General features: G+C 43.8%; 1 protein-coding gene and 1 pseudogene across 1 annotated transcript; both read left to right on the forward strand.

Annotated features, from left to right (window-relative positions):
- The first annotated feature begins 6,390 nt into the window (after window positions 1–6,390).
- On the forward strand, window positions 6,391–9,009 carry LOC140951192 (52 kDa repressor of the inhibitor of the protein kinase-like; annotated as a pseudogene).
- Window positions 9,010–18,292: 9,283 nt separating this feature from the next.
- On the forward strand, window positions 18,293–18,742 carry LOC140950818 (uncharacterized). The gene has a single exon (XM_073400039.1). It carries the CDS (start codon window positions 18,293–18,295, stop codon window positions 18,740–18,742), a length of 450 nt encoding a protein of 149 aa, XP_073256140.1.
- Window positions 18,743–21,051: the final 2,309 nt, after the last annotated feature.

The raw sequence follows: 21,051 nt of genomic DNA on the forward strand, positions 1-21,051 counted from the left end.
AACAAGCCATTCTAGAAATCACTGACAATTTGAAACAAGCAATAGATAATAACTTACTCACATGCGGAGTCTTTCTCAACTTCGCTAAGGCCTTCGATACTGTCAACCATGCTATACTGTTGAATAAATTAGAGAAATATGGTGTTCCGGGAATCCCATTGAGTTGGTTTACTAGTTATCTTACCAAAAGACAGCAATATGGTAGCATTGACAGTGTGGAATCTTCTAAACAAACTATTAAATGTGGTATCCCCCAAGGCAGTTCTCTTGGTCCCCTCCTTTTTCTACTATACATTAATGATATCCCTAACTGCTCCGATAAATTGTCCTTTAGAATATTTGCAGATGATACCAATATTTTTGTGTCTTCCTCAAATGCCGTGGAATTACAAAACTTAATTAACCATGAATTATCCAAAGTTAAAGAATGGTGTGACTTAAACAAGCTATCCATCAACTTAAAGAAAACTAATTCTATGATAATTAAATCACCTAAAAAGAAGACAAATATAACATGGGATGTAAAATTAACTAACAATGATGGCTCCACCTACGGCTTAGAAAAGAGAACTTACATAAAATATTTGGGCGTACTTATAGATGACACGCTATCATGGAAACATCAGGTGTCTTATTTATGTACTCGAATTTCTAGAAACACAGGAATTGTTGGCAAACTAAGACACTGCACCTCCCTTTTACAACTTAAACAACTATACTATAACCTGATCTATCCTTATATATCTTATGCGATAACCTCCTGGGGCAGTGCATTTACCGCTCAAATTAAAAACATCCAAACAAAACAAAATCATGTTATCCGCGTTATGTTCTTTGCCACCTTGTTTGGACCAGATACAGACAGTGCATTACCATTACTTAATTTATTGGATTTACTTACTGTTACAAATATCTATAAACTACAGCTTCTTAACTTCACTCATCAATGGCATTCTAAAAAATTACCAAATATCTTTAATCAGCATTTTCGCTATGCAAGTGAAGTCCATACATATAATACGAGATATGCTTCAAAAAGTAACTTCTACAAACCACGTTCCAGGACCAATATAGGAAAGCATACAACAGCGGCCATGGTGACCGAATTGTGGCAACAGCTCCCTACCCATATAAAAGATCTTTCAACTTATAACTTTCCTAAAACATTAAAAGAAAACTTGTTGGCCGAACAATTAACTTACTGAAATTATTTTATTTTAATCATATCGTCATGTACTATGATGACTGTTTTCTCTTCTTTTTTTTGCCACCTATGTGCTTTCTTCTTTCTTTTTTTATGGTGTGTGTCTTAAGATGTTTTGTATGTCTAGTTATTGTGATGTCCTGTACATTCGACACTACTTTCAAAGAACTAGTTGCTAGCTCGAAAACCTTACGGTTATCTAGCCGCTAGGCATTTCCTTCTATGTAATAATATTTAGTTTAAATTGTAATTGAATATTCTATATGTTAAGTTACTAATTGTTCAATAAGTTTGACAAACCCTGTAATGGAAATGTGAATAAAGTGTTGTTGTTGTTGTTTAAAAAGAGCACTTCGCGAAAAAATTTGTCCCGAAAGAACAGATCGAGCTCCACAAGGCTGAGTTTCGTGCAAGGCGTAGGGAACGTGACGAGAAGCTACCAGATCTCGCTAGTTCGCTGCGACTACTCGTCGATAAAGCGTATCCTGAGGCCATTCCTGATTTGCAGGACAGCATTGTGAAGAATCAACTTTTCAATGCGTTGGAGGACCGGGGAAATACGGATCAAGATCCGAGAATCGGGTCCAAAAACACTCGATGAAGCAGTCAGTTGAGGCTTGGAAATCGAGGCAATGAACGAAGCGGAGTCTTGGCGGTAGGGTCGGTTGGTCCGAGAAATACAAGAACCAGCCCGGGATGAGTGTAGTGTATTTGCAGAACTCCTTAAACAGAACACAGCCACCATGAATCAGATGGTTCACTTCGTGCAGCAACACCAGCAGCAGCAGCAGCCACCTTCAACAACTTCGGGCGAGAGCGAATGTAAACAAAACGGTTGGGGACTGGTGCCGAATGCAAGAGACCGCATACGTCGTTGTGTTAGGTGCCACAAACGGGGCCATTACATTGCCGCTTGTCCTCAACCATCACTGGATCAGCAGGGAAACTCCAAGTGATCGGCGCTGCGGGTCAAGCGTCGGTCGGTGAAATGGGAGAGACCAGAAATGTATCGGAGAATAATCATTTAAGTAAGAAAGTAGAAACTAAAGTTGTAGCAAACTCGTTCTCAAGTATTCATAGTGTTTCTAGTGACAACCTATTGACATGATGGTCGACACTGGGTCGGCAGTGACTCTTGTGCATCAGTGGGTGCTTGACAGGTCCCCCAACAATTTTAAGTTAAGTGTGGTTGCTGAACCAGTGGTTTGAGCGAATGGTTAACCTTTGAATATTAGGGGCAAGTGTGACCTGAAAATTTGCGTTGATGGGGTGAACGTTGTTCATTCAGTTTTAGTTCCTGCAGATGTTACCCAGGATTGTTTACTAGGTATAGATTTCTTAGGTAACCATGGTTGCAAAATTGATTTTGAGGCTAAGGTACTAAGTATTTGGAGCAAAATTGTTAACCTTCACACTAAGAGTGGTGGCAACAGTTTTTAGGATAAGTTTAGTGGAGACTGTGGTTGTTGCTGGACGTCATGAAATAGTGTTGCATGTTAAGGTTAACGGGGCTGGATGTGGTGATGGTTTGTTAGGTCTAGTGGAACCATCTCCAAGTTTTGCCAAACAACACGATCTTTTGCTTGCTCGTGTGGTAGCCCACCCTAACAGCAACACAGTACCTATTCGCCTGGTCAACCCATCACCAACGCCTGTTACCCAGTACAAGAACGCCTCAGTTGGTACCCTCAGTGAGTTGGAGGAAAGCAGCCCTTACCCCCCTGAGTGTAATCACCTTACGTCTGCAGCGCCCCGTAGTACGACGAAGCCAAAGCTGTCCAGTAAATTTGACCTTGACTCTCTAGACCTGACTGGCGGGCAGAGGACTGGACTGAAAACGCCCTTATATGAGTATGCAGACATCTTTTCATCCGGACCAGCAGACCTAGGTAGAACCCACGTGGTAAAGCACCAAATGGATACAGGTGACTCCCCTTCTATAAAGCAAGCGCCAAGGCAGGTACCATTGCACCAGCAGGAGGTTGTGCACCAGCACGTGGAAGACATGTTGCAGAATGGGGTGGTACTCGTTTCTGTGTGGACTACCGCAAGCTGAATGATGTGACCAGGAAGGACACCTACCCACTTCTGCGAATAGATGAGACCTTAGACGCCCTAGCAGGTGCGAAACTGTTCAGTACTTGGGATCTGGCCAGCGGGTATTGGCAGGTCGAGATGGAGGGTGCTGACCCGTGAGAAGACAGCATTCGCAACCTGTCATGGCCTCTTTGAATTCCAGGTAATGGCATTTGGTCTCTGTAATGCGCCAAGTACGTTTCAGAGGCTTATGGAATTTGTTCTTGCTGGACTGCAGTGGCAGGGGTGCCTGGTCTACCTGGACGATGTTATTGTGTTTGGTCGAGACTTCGAGGAACACCCGGTGCAGCTACGAGAAGTTTTCGAACGATTCCGCCAGGCAGGGCTGAAGCTGAAATCCTCAAAGTGCTTCCTGTTGCGACGGAAAGTCCCTTTTCTTGGCCATGTGATCTCAGCAGATGGTGTGAGTACTGATCCAGACAAGATAAGAGCAGTAGAACAGTGGCCTACCCCTTCCAATGTGTCCGGAGCAGTTTTTTCCCAAGAGTAGGACGGGAGTGAGAGAGTGATCACATATGCAAGTCGTGTGCTGGACAATCACGCGCGCCAATACAGCACTACCAAGAAAGAGATGCCTGCTATGGTTTACGCAATCAGACACTTACCTGTATGGAAGACTGTTTACTGTCAGAACAGACCACAATGCACTGAAGTGGCTTCAGAGCTTTAAGGAACCCGAGGGACAGGTGGCCAGGTGGCTCTAGTTGTTGGCCCAGTACGATTACAAGATTGAACGCTGACCAGGACAAAAACACCAGAATGCTGACATGCTTTCGACAAACCACCTGGTGGTTGCTGAGGACACTGACCAGATAACCCAGACCAATGCAGTAGGCAGCAGCACCAGTACCTGGGTACCCAGTTGGATAGTGACCAACCCGCGATCCAGTCAAGCAGCCGATCCTGACTTGAAGAAGATATTGGCTTGGAAGCAAAACCAGACCAGCCAACTTGCTTTCTGGGAGATAGAAGGAACCAGTAAGGCAACCAGGAGCTTGTGGGCACAATGGAACACGTTGCAGTTGCAGAATGGTGTCCCTTACCGCCGGTGGGAAACAGATGATGGTCATGGTACGCGGCTACAGTAAGTACTTCCCAGGTCCATGGTATCCGAAGTCCTTTCCGCCCTTCACGATGCACCCTCAGCTGGCCACCTGGGAGTAAATAAGACCTTGGAGAGAGTGAGAGAACGCTTCTACTGGTATGGTCAGCAGCATGACATTGAAGATTGGTGCCAACAGTGCAAAAAGTGCTCCAGGAGGAAGTCCCCAGCAGCCAGGAAGAGCAACCCTTGTCAGCAGCTTTCCAGGTTACCCATTTGAGAGAATTGCTTTGGGCATCATGGGTCCCCTATCAACTACAGAATCTGGTCAGAAGTACATCCTGGTTGTTGGAGACTACTTCAGGAAGTGGACCGAGACATTCTCAGTCCCGAATCAAGAGGCAAAGACAGTCACAGGAAAGCTGGTGAACGAGGTTATTTCCAGGTTCGGGGCACCTGAGCGTATCCACACTGACCAGGGCCTGAACTTCGAAGCCCAGCTGTTTAAGGAAATGTTAAGGAAAACGAGAACAATGCCATACCACCCACAGAGTGATGGCATGGTTGAGCACGCATGAACCGTACGATACAGGACATGCTGGCAAAATATGTCGCCGAGCATTGTTATGATGGCATACCGGTTCAGTGTTCATTCCTCTACCGGTTGAGGGGGTTGCAAACCCCCCTCCCTTTGAGAATTTTTTTTTTGTTATTTTGCTTGATTCTTCGTAAAATAATAATAGAATAAAATTGTTTTTACGAAGTTATTTCACTTTTACCATTCGACTGCTTGTCAAGTTATGAAAAGATAATGTACATTTCGCAAAGGTCGTATCAGGTTCAGGTATAACAAGCGACATGAACAGGTGACATTCATTGAAAAGTAGACGAGAGGGATTGAGACCGACCGAATGCTTGAGTATTGTTGAAGTGTGTACAACGTTTGATGGAAAATGAAGAAAATAACAGATTTTTATACAAAGAAATCAGGTACGTTCTTGGTTCTTTTTCAAAAGAAGTATTTTAATTTAATTCTATAACACCAAAAACTGTTTTCAACAGCCAGTATCCTCGACATACCGTGTAATTCATAAACAAAGTGCGTTTTCCATCACGCCGCCATCTTGCCAAATGGCTGGCGAGAAAATCATTCCTTTCAAATATAAACATTTTGCAGATTCAGCGCCTGAAGAATCAAGGTCTGAAGAATCCGCGAGTAATAATGAAGGTATTAATGTGGCTAAATATCATTTAGGCAAAGTTAAAAGGTGAGCAAATGCAGCCAGCGGTCTCCCTCATCTGCAGCACGTGACCTTTGGGGTGGCCTCTAGAGGTTTCTCAGGGTTTCAAGGTTCATTGCTTTACACGTGCAGTGTTATCAGCTGATCTTTGCGGATCAAACGCTTTGCTAGTGCGAATCATTGCGGATTCTTGCACCCTCTCCTCCCTCCCTCTTTTGCATTGGGTCATCAGGGTAAGTATTTTCAGGTAAGTTATTTCCACTGATTGTTTCAGTGTGACGGTGCCGGTTAGCGGGTGCTCTTTTGGGTGGTTCCTGCATTCCAGGGTTGCCATGGATACCTCCCCTGCAGCTTGGCATCTGGCACCCCGCTAACCTTTTAGGCACCAGTTCCCAAGCTCATCTACAATTACTACCTCTTCATTCTTGAATGTTCTGTGCCTGGTCGGTGTAAGCCTTGCAAGAAAAGACATAAGACTGATTTTGCAAAAATTGAATCACCTTCAGTTTTTTTAAATATCTTGCAGTTCTGAAGATGAAGAACATATCTATGCTCTAGGGGAAGAATATGACGTTAGTTTTGCTTGCCGCTAAGAGTAAAAATTTGTTATATAATATGGTGGCATAACAGTGTTGTATTATAGAAAATAGTTTATTATAACATTTACTGAAGGTCTAACCAAGACATTTTGTATCAGACCTGTACAGTAAAATATCAGCAGGCTATGGTATTTTTTAATTTGTGAGTATGACAACTTCAAATATTGTCAATTGAAATTTTGTCAAATAAAAAGTATGTGTGTTCAATTTTATTGAGGTTATTTGAAGTAGGTAAGGGACTAACATATTAAGGGTTATGAATGTATACGAATAATTGTTTTTATAAATTTTAGATGTAGTTACAAAAGGTCCTGTGGCTGCCACTGCTGGTTCAACCACAGGCACAAAGATCGATTTGGGTACTCTTGTGAAAGCTGCTGAAGGCTCGTGGGATGTTTTGAGGCGATTATCGCACGAAATTACAGATGAAAAAAGAATGCAATACCTTACGTTTCACTGGAAGCCCTCTGAGTCCGATATACTTCATTCTCATCAAGTTACCAAAGGAAAGAAGACGTGGAAAGTTTCTTTTCAATCCAAATGGCTAAAACAGTTTCCCTGGCTTTGCTACAGTAACTTACTTGAAGGTGGTATTTGTAGTCACTGTATCTTATTCCCTCACAAAGTTACCAAGGGAACAACAACAGGTGTATTGGTCACAGCACCATACCAAAAATCGTACACTAAGGCACTTGGCAAGGATGGAATCCTCAACTGTCATGAGCAATCTGTAATGCATAAATACGCAACTGAACAGGCAGACCTCTTCAAACAAACTTTTGAGAATCCTGACAGGTGTAGAGTAGATTCCCAGCTGGCAACATCCGTAGCCAATCAAGCCACTGAGAACAAAGAAATTCTACGACAGATTGTTTTGGCTGTAGAGTTTCTGGCAAAGCAGAGTCTGGCCTTTAGAGGTCATCGTGATGATCGTGCTGATTTTTCTAGTTATGAAATTAACAGAGGAAACTTTGTTGCCCTGCTACAATTACTGGCGAAAGGAAACGACTCTCTTCAGAAGCACCTCTTGTCATCAAGCCAACAAGCAAGATATACTAGCAAAACTATCCAGAATGATGTCATTCACGTGTATGCGTCAAAAATTAAGGAAAGGCCGACAGAAGAGCTAAGGACCAAGGACCTTCCTTTTACGATCATAGCAGATGAGTGTACAGATCCACACTCAAACCAGGAGATCTTATCTTTATGCTTGAGATTTGTGGACCAGTCAACGCCAAACGATCCTCATGTCAAAGAATGTCTAATTAGTTTCATGCACTTGGAACGAACAAATGCCACAATGATTTCAAGAAAGATTTTGGAATCTCTCTCTGACCCATCTATTTCTTTGGATCCTAGCAACATCCGTGGTCAGGCATATGATGGAGCTTCCGTTATGTCAAGTGGAAAGGAAGGAGTGCAGGCGAAGATAAAAGAGACCAGTCCATTAGCTCTTTACACGCAATGCTATGCTCACTGCCTGAACCTCTCCATCGCAGCAACATGCAAACTGTCAGAAGTGCGAAATTTGATAGGCCTGATTAACGAAGCATATCTGTTTTTAAATAACAGCCCAAAGCGGTAGCAGCTGTTTGAGTTGACACTGAAAGAATACCTGCCTGAGAATTCTCACAGCAAGCTTCCAGGTCTTTGCAAGACACGCTGGGTGGAAAGACACACGTGCCTAGATGTTTTCCTGGAAATGTGTGAGCTCCTTGTCACCTTTCTAGATGCAGTTATTTCCCCCCACGAGTACCCACATTTGAAATCGTCTACTGGAAGCTGGAATTGGGACAAAGATACTATCACAAAAGCCCAGGGACTGAAAGCCTATTTGTTGTCATTCCAGACTGTAGTGGTTTTCATTACAACCAAGAATATTCTTGATGAAGTCAAAGCTCTTGCATCAAAGCTGCAGAAACAAGATCAAGATATTTTTGAAGCTTACACGATGGTTGACGAAGTAATTGGAAACATCAAGTCTGCTAGAAAAAACATTGACATTGACTTTCAAGTCTGGTACAGAGAAATGTTAGACTTTTCTGAGAAACTAGGAATCGTTGAAGCTATACCCAGAAAGACTAGCATACAGAGGAATCGCTCAAACATTCCCAGTTCTAGTCCAATTGATCACTACAAAAAATCTGTGGCTATTCCCCTTCTTGATTCCCTGATTATTCAAATGCAAGACCGATTTTCTGACGAGGATCGCCACGCCCGTCACTTGCTTTATCAAGTACCCTCAATCATAGTTAATAACACCCAGGAACTATCTGAAGCAGCAAAAGGCATGTTGTTCTGGGAGAATGACCTTCCATTTCCCAAATCCCTTGGAAATGAGCTGAGAAGATGGCAAACGATGTGGCAGTCAGCAAAGAAGGAACTTCCAAACAATCTTCTATTAGCACTTGGTGCGTGTGACGAGGATACTTTTCCAAACATCCATCGTCTTCTTCTAATTGCATGCACCCTACCAATCAGTAGTGCGGAAGCTGAGCGGTCCTTTTCACTCATGAAACGGATCAAGACCTGCACCAGATCAACGATGTCTGAAGAGCGCTTCTCAGATCTCACTGTGATTGCCATGCATTACCCGGAGAGATTCCAAGTAGATGAGATCTGCGATGCTTTTGTAAAAGCTCATCCTAGAAGACTATTTCAGGCTACGCTGTTTGATTGAGGTATGTTGAGGTACAAATAACTATTGTTGATACTGTTGTCTCTTTCAATCATGCATTATTATTTTTGGGTTTCTGAATGAGAAATAAGGTAAATTCCAGATTTTATATCATGCCTTTACAACACTTTTCAAGTCTCAGGAATTCTGCAAATGGCATTTTAGCAAGGGAAAAATCGTAAACATTATTTTTTGGGGGGAGGGGTATGGCTCTGGACCCCCTCAAGAGATCGCGCCAGAGGCAGGGGCCGTCACTCGCCTTCCACACCATTGGTGTTCAAGGCTACTTCAGTAGTGTACAACCCCCCCTTTCAGAAATTCCTGGATCCGCCCCTGCTGACAACAGAAAGAAACGAGCAGTCTTATTAAGCTCGTGTGGAGCCAAAACGTACAGGCTAATCAGGAATTTAGTGGCGCCAGGGAAGCCGACCGACAAATCCTTTGCTGAGCTGGTAAATATTGTTAAAAACCATTTAAACCCGCGACCTTTAAGTATTGTGTATCGTTTCAAATTCAACTGCCATTTTAAGGAGAGACAATCCAGCAATACGTTGCTGAATCGGAAGTCTTTCAGAGCATTGTGACTTTCGTGATCAGTTGGGAGAGATGATGAGGGATTGTTTGGTATGTGGGGTGAATGATGAGAGGATACAACGTCGACTGCTGGCGGAGAGCCGATTGGATTTCAAGAAAGCGCTGTAATTAGTTACAGCTATGGAAATAGCCGACAAAAACACTCGCGATATACAGCAAGGAAATTCGGTGGAGAAACCCAAGGAACAGCCAGTAAACTGCTTGAGTAAACAACAGGGCAAACATGTAGCTAAGGAATATTATCATTGTGGGAGGGAAGTTTCATGAAGCTGAAAAAATGTAGGTACAAGAATGAGAAATCTTTTCGGTGTCATAAGGAAGGTCACAAGGCGATCAAGTGTCGTGCCAACCCAAAAACAAACAAGCGAAACGATCAGAAGCGTGAGAACACACATCACATGGAAGCGACAGGTTCGGAAGAAGAAGAAGAAGAAGAAAATGGGGAGGAATATATGATGTTTAGAGTGGTTGCAGAAGGTAAGGAGCCATACCGTGTTGTGATTGACTTGAATGGAATTTCAATGAGCATGGATGTTGACACTGGTGCAGCCACTACGATCATTACCGAAGAAACGTTCAAGGAAATTAATCAGAGAAATTCAGCAAAGAAGAAACTTGAAATGAAACCTGCTCATGTGAAACTTCCAACATACACGGGTGAGTTAGTCAAAGTTCTAGGAACTGTAGGCATTGTTGTAAAATACTAAGGGCAAGAAAACGAGCTGTATACACTGGTAGTGGAAGGATCTGGACCGAGTTTGCTTGGAAGAGATTGGTTGAAAGAAGTGAAGCTCGACTGGAACAAATTGTTTCAAATGAATATGGATAAAAAGCAGGTGGAATCTAGGCTTGAGAAATTGATCAACCCGTATTCAGAAGTTTTTGAAGACGGCTTAGGAACTTTCACAGGGCCAAAGGCCAAGATTCATGTGGAAGTGGATGCTGTGCCAAAATTTTGCAAAGCACGACCGGTGCCATATGCCATGAAAGGAAAGATCGAGGAAGAGCTTAAGAGACTACAGGAGGAAGGGACAATATTATTGAGTCTGTGCAGTTCTCGGAGTGGGCAGCTCCCATTGTGCCGATTATGAAACCCGACAATTCCATTTGCAATTGTGGTGATTACAAAACAACAGTTAATCAAGTTTCAAAGCTGGATAATTATCCTATACCAAAGGTGGAGGACTTGCTGGCAACTCTTGGTGCTGGCGAGAAGTTTACGAAATTAGATATGGGCCAAGCCTACCAACAGTTACAACTGGATGATGAGTCTTAATGGTACATTACTATCAACACACATAAAGGGCTGTTTCAGTATAATCGCCCCCTGTATGGAATTTCGTCTGCCCTGGGTATCTTCCAACGTAACATGGAAAATCTGTTGTAAAAACATTCCCTATGTAATTGTCCATGTAGATGACATCTTGGTGTCTGGTGCTAATGATGGAGATCATTTAAAAAATTTTGCAGAAGTCTTTACACGTCGTGCAAAGGCTGGATTGGGTTAGGGAATTCAGAATTCAGAATTCAGAAAGAATTCAGAAAAGAGAGCTTTCCATAATTTCACCTGCCATGTCATATCGGGCATGTGTAGCGTGGGGCCTGAGCCCGAGTTGGGTCGGACATGCGCAGTTTAGGAGACCTACGACTCGTGTAACTGTTATGCTAGTTTTAGTAAAGTGATTCGAACGCTAGCTGTGTTAGTTTTGTTACATTTGGTGGCAGCGGTGGGATTTTTGCCATGGAAGATACTGTGAAAGCCTTAGAAGAGAAAGTAGCGCTCCTCGAGGCGAAACTTGGAAAGAAAAGTGAAAGTAAGGCTGGTGCAAGCGGAAGTTCACCGACCACGTCGCAAGAAAACCCGCTTCCCATCAAACCGGAGAGCTTCTCTGCGACGTCCAGCAAAAGTTGGGTGGTTTGGATACGGAAATTTAAAAGTATTGCAGCCCTTAAATGTCAAATATTACCCGCGTACCTGAAAGGCCTTGCCGAACAGACCTATTACAGCCTGACTGCCGAACAAACAGCCACGTGGACAGCCGTTGAACGCGCTCTGACAGATCGATTTCATCCTAAGGAATCTCGTCAGGTACACATTTCTGCTCTACGAGCCAAATAAAGACGTCCTGACGAAGATCTACATCAACTGAGGTGCGACATTTCTCGTCTTGTGGAGCTGGCCTATCCGGATGACCCCCCGGATATACTCAATCGCACGGCCAGAGATTTCTTCGTGGGTGCTTTGACCCCTATTATATTGCGAGAGAAGGTGCTGGATTTGGGGCCCAATACTTTGGATGAGGCCCTAGCAGCAGCTCAGCGATATGAATCAAATCAAAAAGTGCTAAACAAGGGAAGTGCACGAGTACTGTCTTCAACATCTGGGGAGCAGGAAAAGTTTGGCTCCCAACAGGGCACCCAAGAACCCCCAGCGTGGGCTAAGGAGCTTTTTCAGCAGCAAGCTGAAATCTTAGAGAAGCTAAAGAATATTCCTCAAGGGAGGCAAGGTAGGAATGAAGGCGTAGAACCTCGACAAGGCCCCAGAGCATGTTTTAAGTGCGGTAGCTTGTCTCATTTTATTCGTGAATGTCCACATCAAGTCTGTCCCGACCAGGGAAACGGGCGATGGGCGGGGCGCAGCCGAAAGTGACCCCGCCCGAGAATCCAAAGGGAGCATTTTTGCCTTGTGATGTCAATGGTGTCAAGTCCCAAGCCTTATTAGACACAGGTGCAGAAGCAACAATTATCAGTGAAAATCTATACAGTCGCTCTAAGACACATATAAACAAACTTGAGCCCGCACTGAAGCCTGTCCTGAGGGCCAACAATATACCACTTGATGTGGTTGGAGAAACAGAAGTAACAATTCAGCTGGGTGCAATCAGGGCTAAGCATAAAGTGCTGGTGTGCCGAGGCTTGGCACAGCAAGTGTTGATTGGTATAGATTTTCTAACAGCTCACAAATGTATCATTAACTTTGACACTAACACTGTCTATAGTAAGGAGGGACCCAACAGAATGGTTTTTGGATGCCTTGATAGAGTTTACAGGATCACTGTGGCCGAAACCGTCACATTATCTCCAAATATGGTCGCAGACATACCTTGTGAGGTCCAAGGGGTAGATGACTTAGACGAATGTATGGGTGTACTGGAACCAGCGGACAAGTTTTCAGAAAGATATTCAGCTGGGGCCTTTCGGACGGCCGTGACTGTGAAAGGAGGTCGAATCCCAGTTCGTGTGTTCAATTACCTTAACAAGCCCCTCAAGATTTACAGGTGTAGCAGTATGGGGGACCTCTACCCATTAGCTGGCGAGGAGGAATCACAGGAGGAAACTAATGTGGGTGTGGGCTACAAGGTGGTACCCCCTGCGGCCTCAAAGGAAGATGTTGAGGTTGGATTGGAAGCTAAACAATGTGGTGCGGTTTTTGTGAGGGACGCTGACGTTCACAGTTCATTGGTAGAAGAGATGTTCCCGATCAGCAGCGATTTGGTCCCGGAAGAGGAAAAACTTAGGCATTATGAGGTGTTGTCCACTTACGCTGACTGCCTTTCCAAGGGGCCGTGGGATTTAGGTACTGCAAAGGGCGTACAACATACCATCGACACAGGCTATTCCAAGCCAATCCAGGTACCGCCACGAAGAGTTCCCTTTCACAAAAGGCAAGAAATGCGCAACCAAGTGGATGAAATGCTCGAAGCAGAGATTATAGAACCGTCCGATTCCCCTTGGTCCTCTCCGGTGGTTTTAGTAGCGAAACCTGATGGCAGTCAACGTTTCTGTGTGGACTACCGCGCTCTTAACTCGGTAACCAAGCGAGACTTGTACCCACTTCCTCGGTGTGATGACATATTGGAGAGTTTATCGGGGGCACAGTGGTTTTCTCATCTCGACCTCCTTAGGGGATATTGGCAAATTGATGTGGCAGAGGAAGATCGGGAAAAGACAGCGTTCGCAACTCCGGATGGTCTTTACCAATTCCGTAAACTAAGTTTTGGCCTAACGAATGCACCTGCATGTTTTATGAGGGCTATGCACCTTATCTTGAAGGGTTTATGCTGGTCAGACTGTCTAGTGTATCTAGATGATATCATTGTCTTTGGTCGAACACTACAGGAGCATAGGGAGAGACTGTCACTTGTGTTGTCACGCTTGACAGAAGCAGGCTTGAAGATTAACCCCAAGAAATGCAAGCTTTTGTGTGAACAGGTGGTTGTGTTAGGTCACGTCGTGTCACGGGAGGGCATATCTACTGATCCAGAGAAAATAAGAGTCATAAAGGAGTGGCCGGAGCCAGTTGATGAGAGTCAGCTGAGAGCGTTCTTGGGGACGGCTGGTTACTATAGACAATTTGTGTCAAACTACGCCCAAATTGCATCCCCTTTGCACCGCGCTTGTCAAAAGGGGGACAGCTGAGTGCAAGAAAGCTTTCCAGGACATCAAGCACAGATTGTCGAGTGCTCCCATCCTGGCTTTTCCCCAGCTAGACGTACCGTTCATCCTGGACAGTGATGCCAGTGACAGTGGGCTGGGGGCGGTGTTGTCGCAGGTTCAATGTGGGAAAGAACGTGTAATAGCATACGCAGCGCGTGCTCTATCAAAGGCTGAAAGAAACTATAGCACTACCCGGAAGGAACTGTTGGCCCTCGTGTGGGGAACGGAGCACTTCGAGACATTCCTTTACGGGCGACGTTTTCTGGTCAGGACTGACCATAGTGCTCTGCAGTGGCTACGGAACTTTAAAAACCCTAGAGGCCAGGTGGCTAGGTGGCTTGAAAGGCTTAGTGACTTTGATTTCGAGGTGGAACATCGTCCGGGTCAGTTGCACGGCAATGCGGATGGACTGTCCCGCCTTCCCTGGGACGAGGGTGCATCGGTTAAGGTAGAGAGGGACGCCACCCTGATTCAGTCTGTGAATATGGAACCCTTGTCGAGAGAAAGTATACGTGCAGCCCAAAACCAAGATCTTGTTCTGTCGCAAGTTATGAGGTGGCTTGAAACTGGTGTCAGACCCGCGAGAGGCGATGTGGAAGGAGGGGGGCGCAAACTTTTGTCATACTGGTCACAATGGGGAAGGCTGTTTCTCAGGGACGGTCTGGTGTTTAGACGTTGGGAACACGAAGTGACAGGCGAAGAGATTTATCATCAAATCTGCTTGCCCGAGAGCGTCGTGTCACAAGTGTTGTGCGCCTTGCACAACAATCCTTCAGCAGGCCACCTTAGTGTCTCGAAGACTCTAGAAAAAGTGCGGAGCAGATTTTATTGGCATGGCATGCGGAAAGATGTCGAGATGCACGTGAGAAGGTGTGTCCCATGTGCTGAAGTCAACGACCCTTGCAAGCTTCCAAAGGCACCCCTTATAAACATTAAGGCAGGGCACCCCCTACAAAGGGTTGCAATAGACATCGTAGGTCCCACACCAAGATCTACCTCTGGCCATGAGTGGTTGCTGGTGGTCTCCGATCATTTTACTAAGTTTGCTCAAGCCTTCCCAGTGAGAAACACCTCAGCAGTCACGCTGGCGAAGAAGGTGATGGATGAATACATATGCCGCTTCGGGTGTTTCGAGGGTTTGCATTCTGATCAGGGAGCCAATGTGGATGGAGCTGTATTCAAAGGATTGTGCGATTTAATTGACGCAGCGTAAACAAGGACAACGCCCTACCATCCCCAAGGGGATGGGCAGGTAGAGAGACTGAACAAATCTCTGGTGAAGATCCTTAGTAAGCTGATTTCTGACCATCGCCGGGACTGGGCGGACTTTGTGCCGAAAGCAGTTCTTGCTTACAACACTAGTGTGCATGAGTCGACGGGATTTACCCCTTACCGCTTAATGTTCGGCAGGGAAGCTATTCTGCCATTGGATGCTCTCCTTAGGCTCGAGACAACACCTTCCCAAGGGTCGGCACGGACATACCCCGATTATGTTGTTGAGCAGAAGCAGCAATTGGAAGAGACGGAGCAGATAGTGAGAGAGAACCTCAAGCGAGCGCAGAGGTCCCAGAAAGCTTATTATGACACCAAGTGCCATGGTCAGCGGTTCCGTGTAGGAGACCGGGTTTGGTATAGAAACCAAACCAGGACGAGAAGGAAGAAATTCCTCAAACCCTGGTGTGGTCCTTGGAAGGTGGTGAAAGCTCTATCTGATGTTACCTATCGCATTGAAGAGGAGAGGCGGAAGCCGGGAAAACGTCGTCAGAGGAAGGTGGTCCACTTCAATTATCTGAAGCCATGCTTTTCGCCACCGGAAATCCACGAGAAGCCCTCACAGTTAACCTCTTCCAGCCATGCGGAAGATACGCCACAAGCGGAGAACCTGATGGACGGGCAGCAACCGTCTCGAGGAACCTTAGTTGACTCTGGAGATGTCGAATTGGACTGGCTGGAAAATCCAGTTGCTACAGTCACAGAGGTTTCTCATCCCTTCCAGGAGCGTGAATCTAGTGGTGAATCTAGTGCTACATTAAGTACATCCCCTCGAACTGCTGACCTGCCGTGTCAGTCTGAGGTTTCTCAAGTGAGTGATGAACCGCGTCGTGAACCGTGTCATGCTGCGAGGCCGAGATGTGAGCGAAGGGAGCCTGTCTGGCTACGAGACTATGTTAGAACAGTTGTTGTTTACCCAACCTGGCCCTTGAACTTTGTAGGAACATTTGCATGCTTAAGTTAAAAATTCTCTCTTGTACTTCGGACCTTATGTGGGAGGGGGTAGTGTAGCGTGGGGCCTGAGCCCGAGTTGGGTCGGACATGCGCAGTTTAGGAGACCTACGACTCGTGTAACTGCTATGCTAGTTTTAGTAAAGTGATTCGAACGCTAGCTGTGTTAGTTTTGTTACACATGCCTTGACAGCCTAGGCCTGCCAACGCTATATGATAGATGCAACGGACTATGTAGACAATTGTTCGATTCCATTGCTATCAATCCCGGACATAAGTTATACCACCTGCTGCCACCAAGAAAACAATCCAGCTATAATTTAAGGCGTCAAAAGTTATAATTTGCCACATTCCCATAAGGAACGTTTCAGACGCTCTTTTGTTTATTCTATGTCCCAGTGTTGCGCATAAAGCTCTTAAAGTTTCAAAGAAATCGACTTTATTGTACAAGATTTTTATACATATTTTTTAGCTTTACTACACAAGGTATTTATATTGATATGATTGTAATTAGTTTTATATTTTGCCTAATGTTGTTTTGTAAAATACACGATTCAGTTTTACGACTGCAAAGTATTTATACAATAAACGATTTATCTTTATCTTCAGTTTAATGCCAGCATTGCTGATGTTGAGAAAGAAAATACCAAGGGAGAAGTGAGGGAGACAAAGTTTCTTTCTTTACTGTCAGATGGCTCAACAGATGCAGGAATTATTGAGCAAGAGTCAGTGTTTGTACGTTATGTGGACAAACAAGGACAGCCATGTACAAAATTTCTCGATATTGTTGCCCTTGAATCTGCAACTGCAGATGCCCGATTGTTTTTGAGTTTTGAGCAAAACGTTTTGGACAAGAACCCTTGGGTTTCGGACAACCAAATTTAATGTAGTGCTTGTCCAAAGGGCAAGTGGATAAGAAAATTTTTGGCGTACCCTGGGAGACAGGTTCAATCAAGTCTTCGAGTTTCATACTCACAAGTTGAAGTCTTGATTGTAGAGCACCTTTTATAAGAATAGTTTATCTATCATCACACTGTTTAAAGTTCCAGTTTAAATTCGTTTTCATTGTCTATTGAATACTGTTACAGGCATGATGAAGTACATGACATCATGTTGTCTCAGAAGGTTAGGGTTAGGGTTAGGGTTAAACCAAGTTTTTGAGATTCATACCAAGTTTAAGTCACAAGTTATTACAGATATGTGCATTACTTGTCTCTTGTTTGGTATTTTGCCCCTGGGTGGGGATTTTTAACTACATTTGATGAATGTATGCTGTCCCACGCTTGGGAAATTGACCAGAAGTTTTGCTCCTTGGTCAAATCCCCACCCCTTGCCCGCACTGCCTTGGGGCACAAGGAGTCAGAATGGCCAGTTAACAAAGTAGTCATAGAACAAGGAGCTGCAAAAGTAGAAGTAAAGAAGTCAAATTCAGAATTACCAGACCATTTCATCATCTTTATGACGAGCAAGCAATGATTACTAAAAACTAAGAGGACACATCATGGCATTTAGACCCCAAACATTTCTCAAGTGGAAAAGATTCACGAGAGTTCACACATGGGCTTGTCATTTCGTGGATAACTGTAGAGGTTGCACGAGACAAAATGGATAATTAAAGCCCAATGAAATTGAGGACACAGAGGTTCAGGTTATTAAAAGCGCCCAGCAAGAAGCCTTTCCTGAAGAGTATTTGGCCCTTCAACGCCGAAAGGAGCTACCGAAGAACCGTAAATTACTTGCTTTTGGACCATGATTGGACGAAGAAGGTCAGATGAGGTGTGACAGTCGACTTAAATATGCAGAGTTCTTATCTCATGATGCTCGTTTCCCGATAATTCTTCCTCGCAAGCATCAAGTCACAAAATTGATCGTGAAGTACTTTCACAAAGAGGGGAATCATGCAAGTGGAGCGAATCAGATGCTAGCAGTCCTATCGACTCCATTCTGGATAATATCTGGACATGAAGAAATTCGAGAATGGGAGAAGGAGTGTAATTTGCCAAAGCAAATTATGGCGCCCCTTCCATAGATCAGACTTCGGTTATCACTCCGACCTTTTGCACAAACAGCAGTAGATTTTGGGGACCTTTCGTCACAATTCAAGGAAGAAGATTTCGAAGACAAAAGCAATACTTCTGCTTATTTACTTTCTTAGCCACAAGGGTGGTTCACCTTGAGATGGCCTTTGGACTTGACACTGATTTGTTCCTAAACGCCTCCTATAGGATGGTCAATCGAAGAGGACTACCCAGAGAGATGTTATCTGACAATGGTACGAACTTTGTCGTGGCCGAGAGAGAATTGCACGAATTGGTTGAGGCGCTGGATCAAAGTAAAATTGCCCACTCAACAGCAAACAAAGGAGTAATCTGGCACTTCAATCCGCCACTAGCATCACACTTCGGGGGTGTACACAAGACGATGTTTAAAGCTGCAAAGTGGGCTGTGAATGCAGTATTGGGCAATGCAGACGTGAGAGATGAAGAATTAACAACAGCATTCACAGGGGCAGAAGCGTTATTGAATTCAAGGCCCCTCACGTACCAATCAGCAAACCCTGAAGATGATATACCACTGACACCGAACCACTTTCTGATAGGTCAAATCGTGATGAAACCAATTTTATAGTCTCAAGAAAAGATGGAGGAGAGTCCAAGAGCTAGTTAGACATTTCTGGCATCGCTGGCTCAGAGAATGGATCCCAAGTCTCATCAACAGAAGAAAATGGCTGAAATAGGAACGAGACCTTCAATCAGGTAATTACCATTTGAATTTTATTTGACCAAATTTTAACAGACGGGTTCTTAGATAATCAATAATATAATTTTACTGTAATTATATAATATGTCACAAAATTTGTCTGTTCAACTTCCATTTTAAAGTTCTCATTATTTAAAATATGATAAAGTAAAAATTCTGCCAAATATCACAAAATTTTAATGAGTAGATTTTGGGAAATCGTCTTCCGTGTACCATTGCCTTTTTCGCCGCCATGTTTGTTTGTCTAATTTAAACACGCTCTGTCACACGAGCTAAGCTGCGCACTATATCCAAATATATCCAGCTATTTTGTTATGTTATATAAAATTTATCCCCCTGTAGCATTTGCAAAAATTAAGGGTTAAGCTTTTGCAAACGAAACAGCGAAAGGCAATTAGGTCATTTTTAGTGGAAAGAGGAGGCATTCAACACTTACAAAGTTACACTCAGATTTGGCATTATGAGACCGACAAGTTTGCCTTATTGGCATAAAGACATATGAAACTGTTTATTAATATTGTTATGAAACGAATTAACCTATTTAACATTGCACCCTGAAATTACAGAGAGAAAATAGGATTTCCGGTCTGCAAAAAGGAAAATTTCACTGGCGTTCAAGCCCAATGGAAGTGAGAAAAGAGCGATCACACCAGTCTTAATTCTGCATCACACATAATGAGGAGCAGAGCGCTTACCGCTCAACCTTTATTCGCCCTTGTCAAAACAAAACTATTAGGGCCTCACTAGCCTCGCTTTTCGCACAACTAGAGCCGTGCCGGCCGAGAGGTCTGCCACGTTTGCATTTGGACAAATGAGAACTGCCTATTGCTTATAATATAGGCTATTTAAAGACTGATTCTTTTGAATTGTTATTCAAAAGAATACATGTAATAAGTCTCTCCCAATAAAAAGTGTGTATGTTTTCACATTTGTCGCGATTCTATTAACTTCATGCAGTACACGTTTTAGCTTCCCGAAAGTAGCAATCCCACAAGGGCAGCGACTCTCCCAAAGTAGTGGCCAATTAACTCGGTTATTTTTTTTTCATTATTGAGTGTTTATTTTCTCTTTTTGTTGTAATTCATGCTCGCAGCGATGCCAGTTATTTCAAGCACAACAACTACATCCACAGAAACATGAACACAGACTACAATTTTAGATTAAATAATTCGGAAAAACTTGTGAATAAAATTAAAGGATACTACTGGGTAAGTACACAATTAAAAACCTAGGAATTAAATGGGTTATTAGAAGAGGAGGGGCATGATGAGGAACTCCCTCATTGCAGGCCAGTGTGAATCTAAGTATAGTTTTAAAGTTTTTATTCACAAAATCTCCTACTGTTTTTACTTGTATGGCAGGTATTAAATTTGTGACATCTCTGTGTAGCACTTACTTAAGGATGGGACCTAAGATTATTATGAATCTTCTTTCTTAGCTCTTAAGCGTAGCAATTGCAGGTGTGTATTTAGGGGTGCTCTTTTTAAATTGATGGTTGATGTTCTCTAAAAATTCCATGTCTGTTTTACTTTAGGATAAACTACAACAGGATGTTGTTGTCAGGTGTCCAGATGTGGTAACAATAGCAAGGAAACCGGAAAGTGCTTAGTATCAAGAAATGTTTATTAATGCTTCTTTCAAACAGTCCTAGTTCTCCATGGCTACCCACAAGCGGTCCATGTGGCCATGTGTCCATGTGGCCATGTGTCCATGTGGCCATGTGTCCATGTGGCCATGTGTCCATGTGTCCAGGCTATAAGGATGCCGGAAAAGGACAAAAATACACTCCACTTCCAAAACCAGCGCTTACCGCTCAACCTTTATTCGCCCTTGTCAAAACAAAACTCTTAGGGCCTCACTAGCCTTGCTTTCTAGAGCCGGGCCGGCCGAGAGGTCTGCCACGTTTACATTCGGACAAATGAGAACTGGTTATTGCTTATAATGTAGGCTATTTAAAGACTGATTCTTTTGAATTGTTATTCAAAACAATAACATGTAATAAGTCTCTCCCAATAAAAAGTGTGTATGTTTTCACATTTGTCGCGATTTTATTAGCTTCATGCAAGTACACGTATTAGCTTCCCGAAAGTAGCAATCCCACAAGAGCAGCGACTCTCCCAAAGTAGTGGCCAATTAACTCGGTTATTTTTTTCATTATTGAGTGTTTATTTTCTCTT

This window comes from Porites lutea, chromosome 10 (assembly GCF_958299795.1).
Source record: "Porites lutea chromosome 10, jaPorLute2.1, whole genome shotgun sequence".
NCBI lineage: Eukaryota > Metazoa > Cnidaria > Anthozoa > Scleractinia > Poritidae > Porites > Porites lutea.

Excerpts from the sequence above, each read along its gene's own strand:
- LOC140950818 (XM_073400039.1), top strand. The coding sequence starts at position 18,293 with ATGGCCTTTGGACTTGACACTGATTTGTTCCTAAACGCCTCCTATAGG.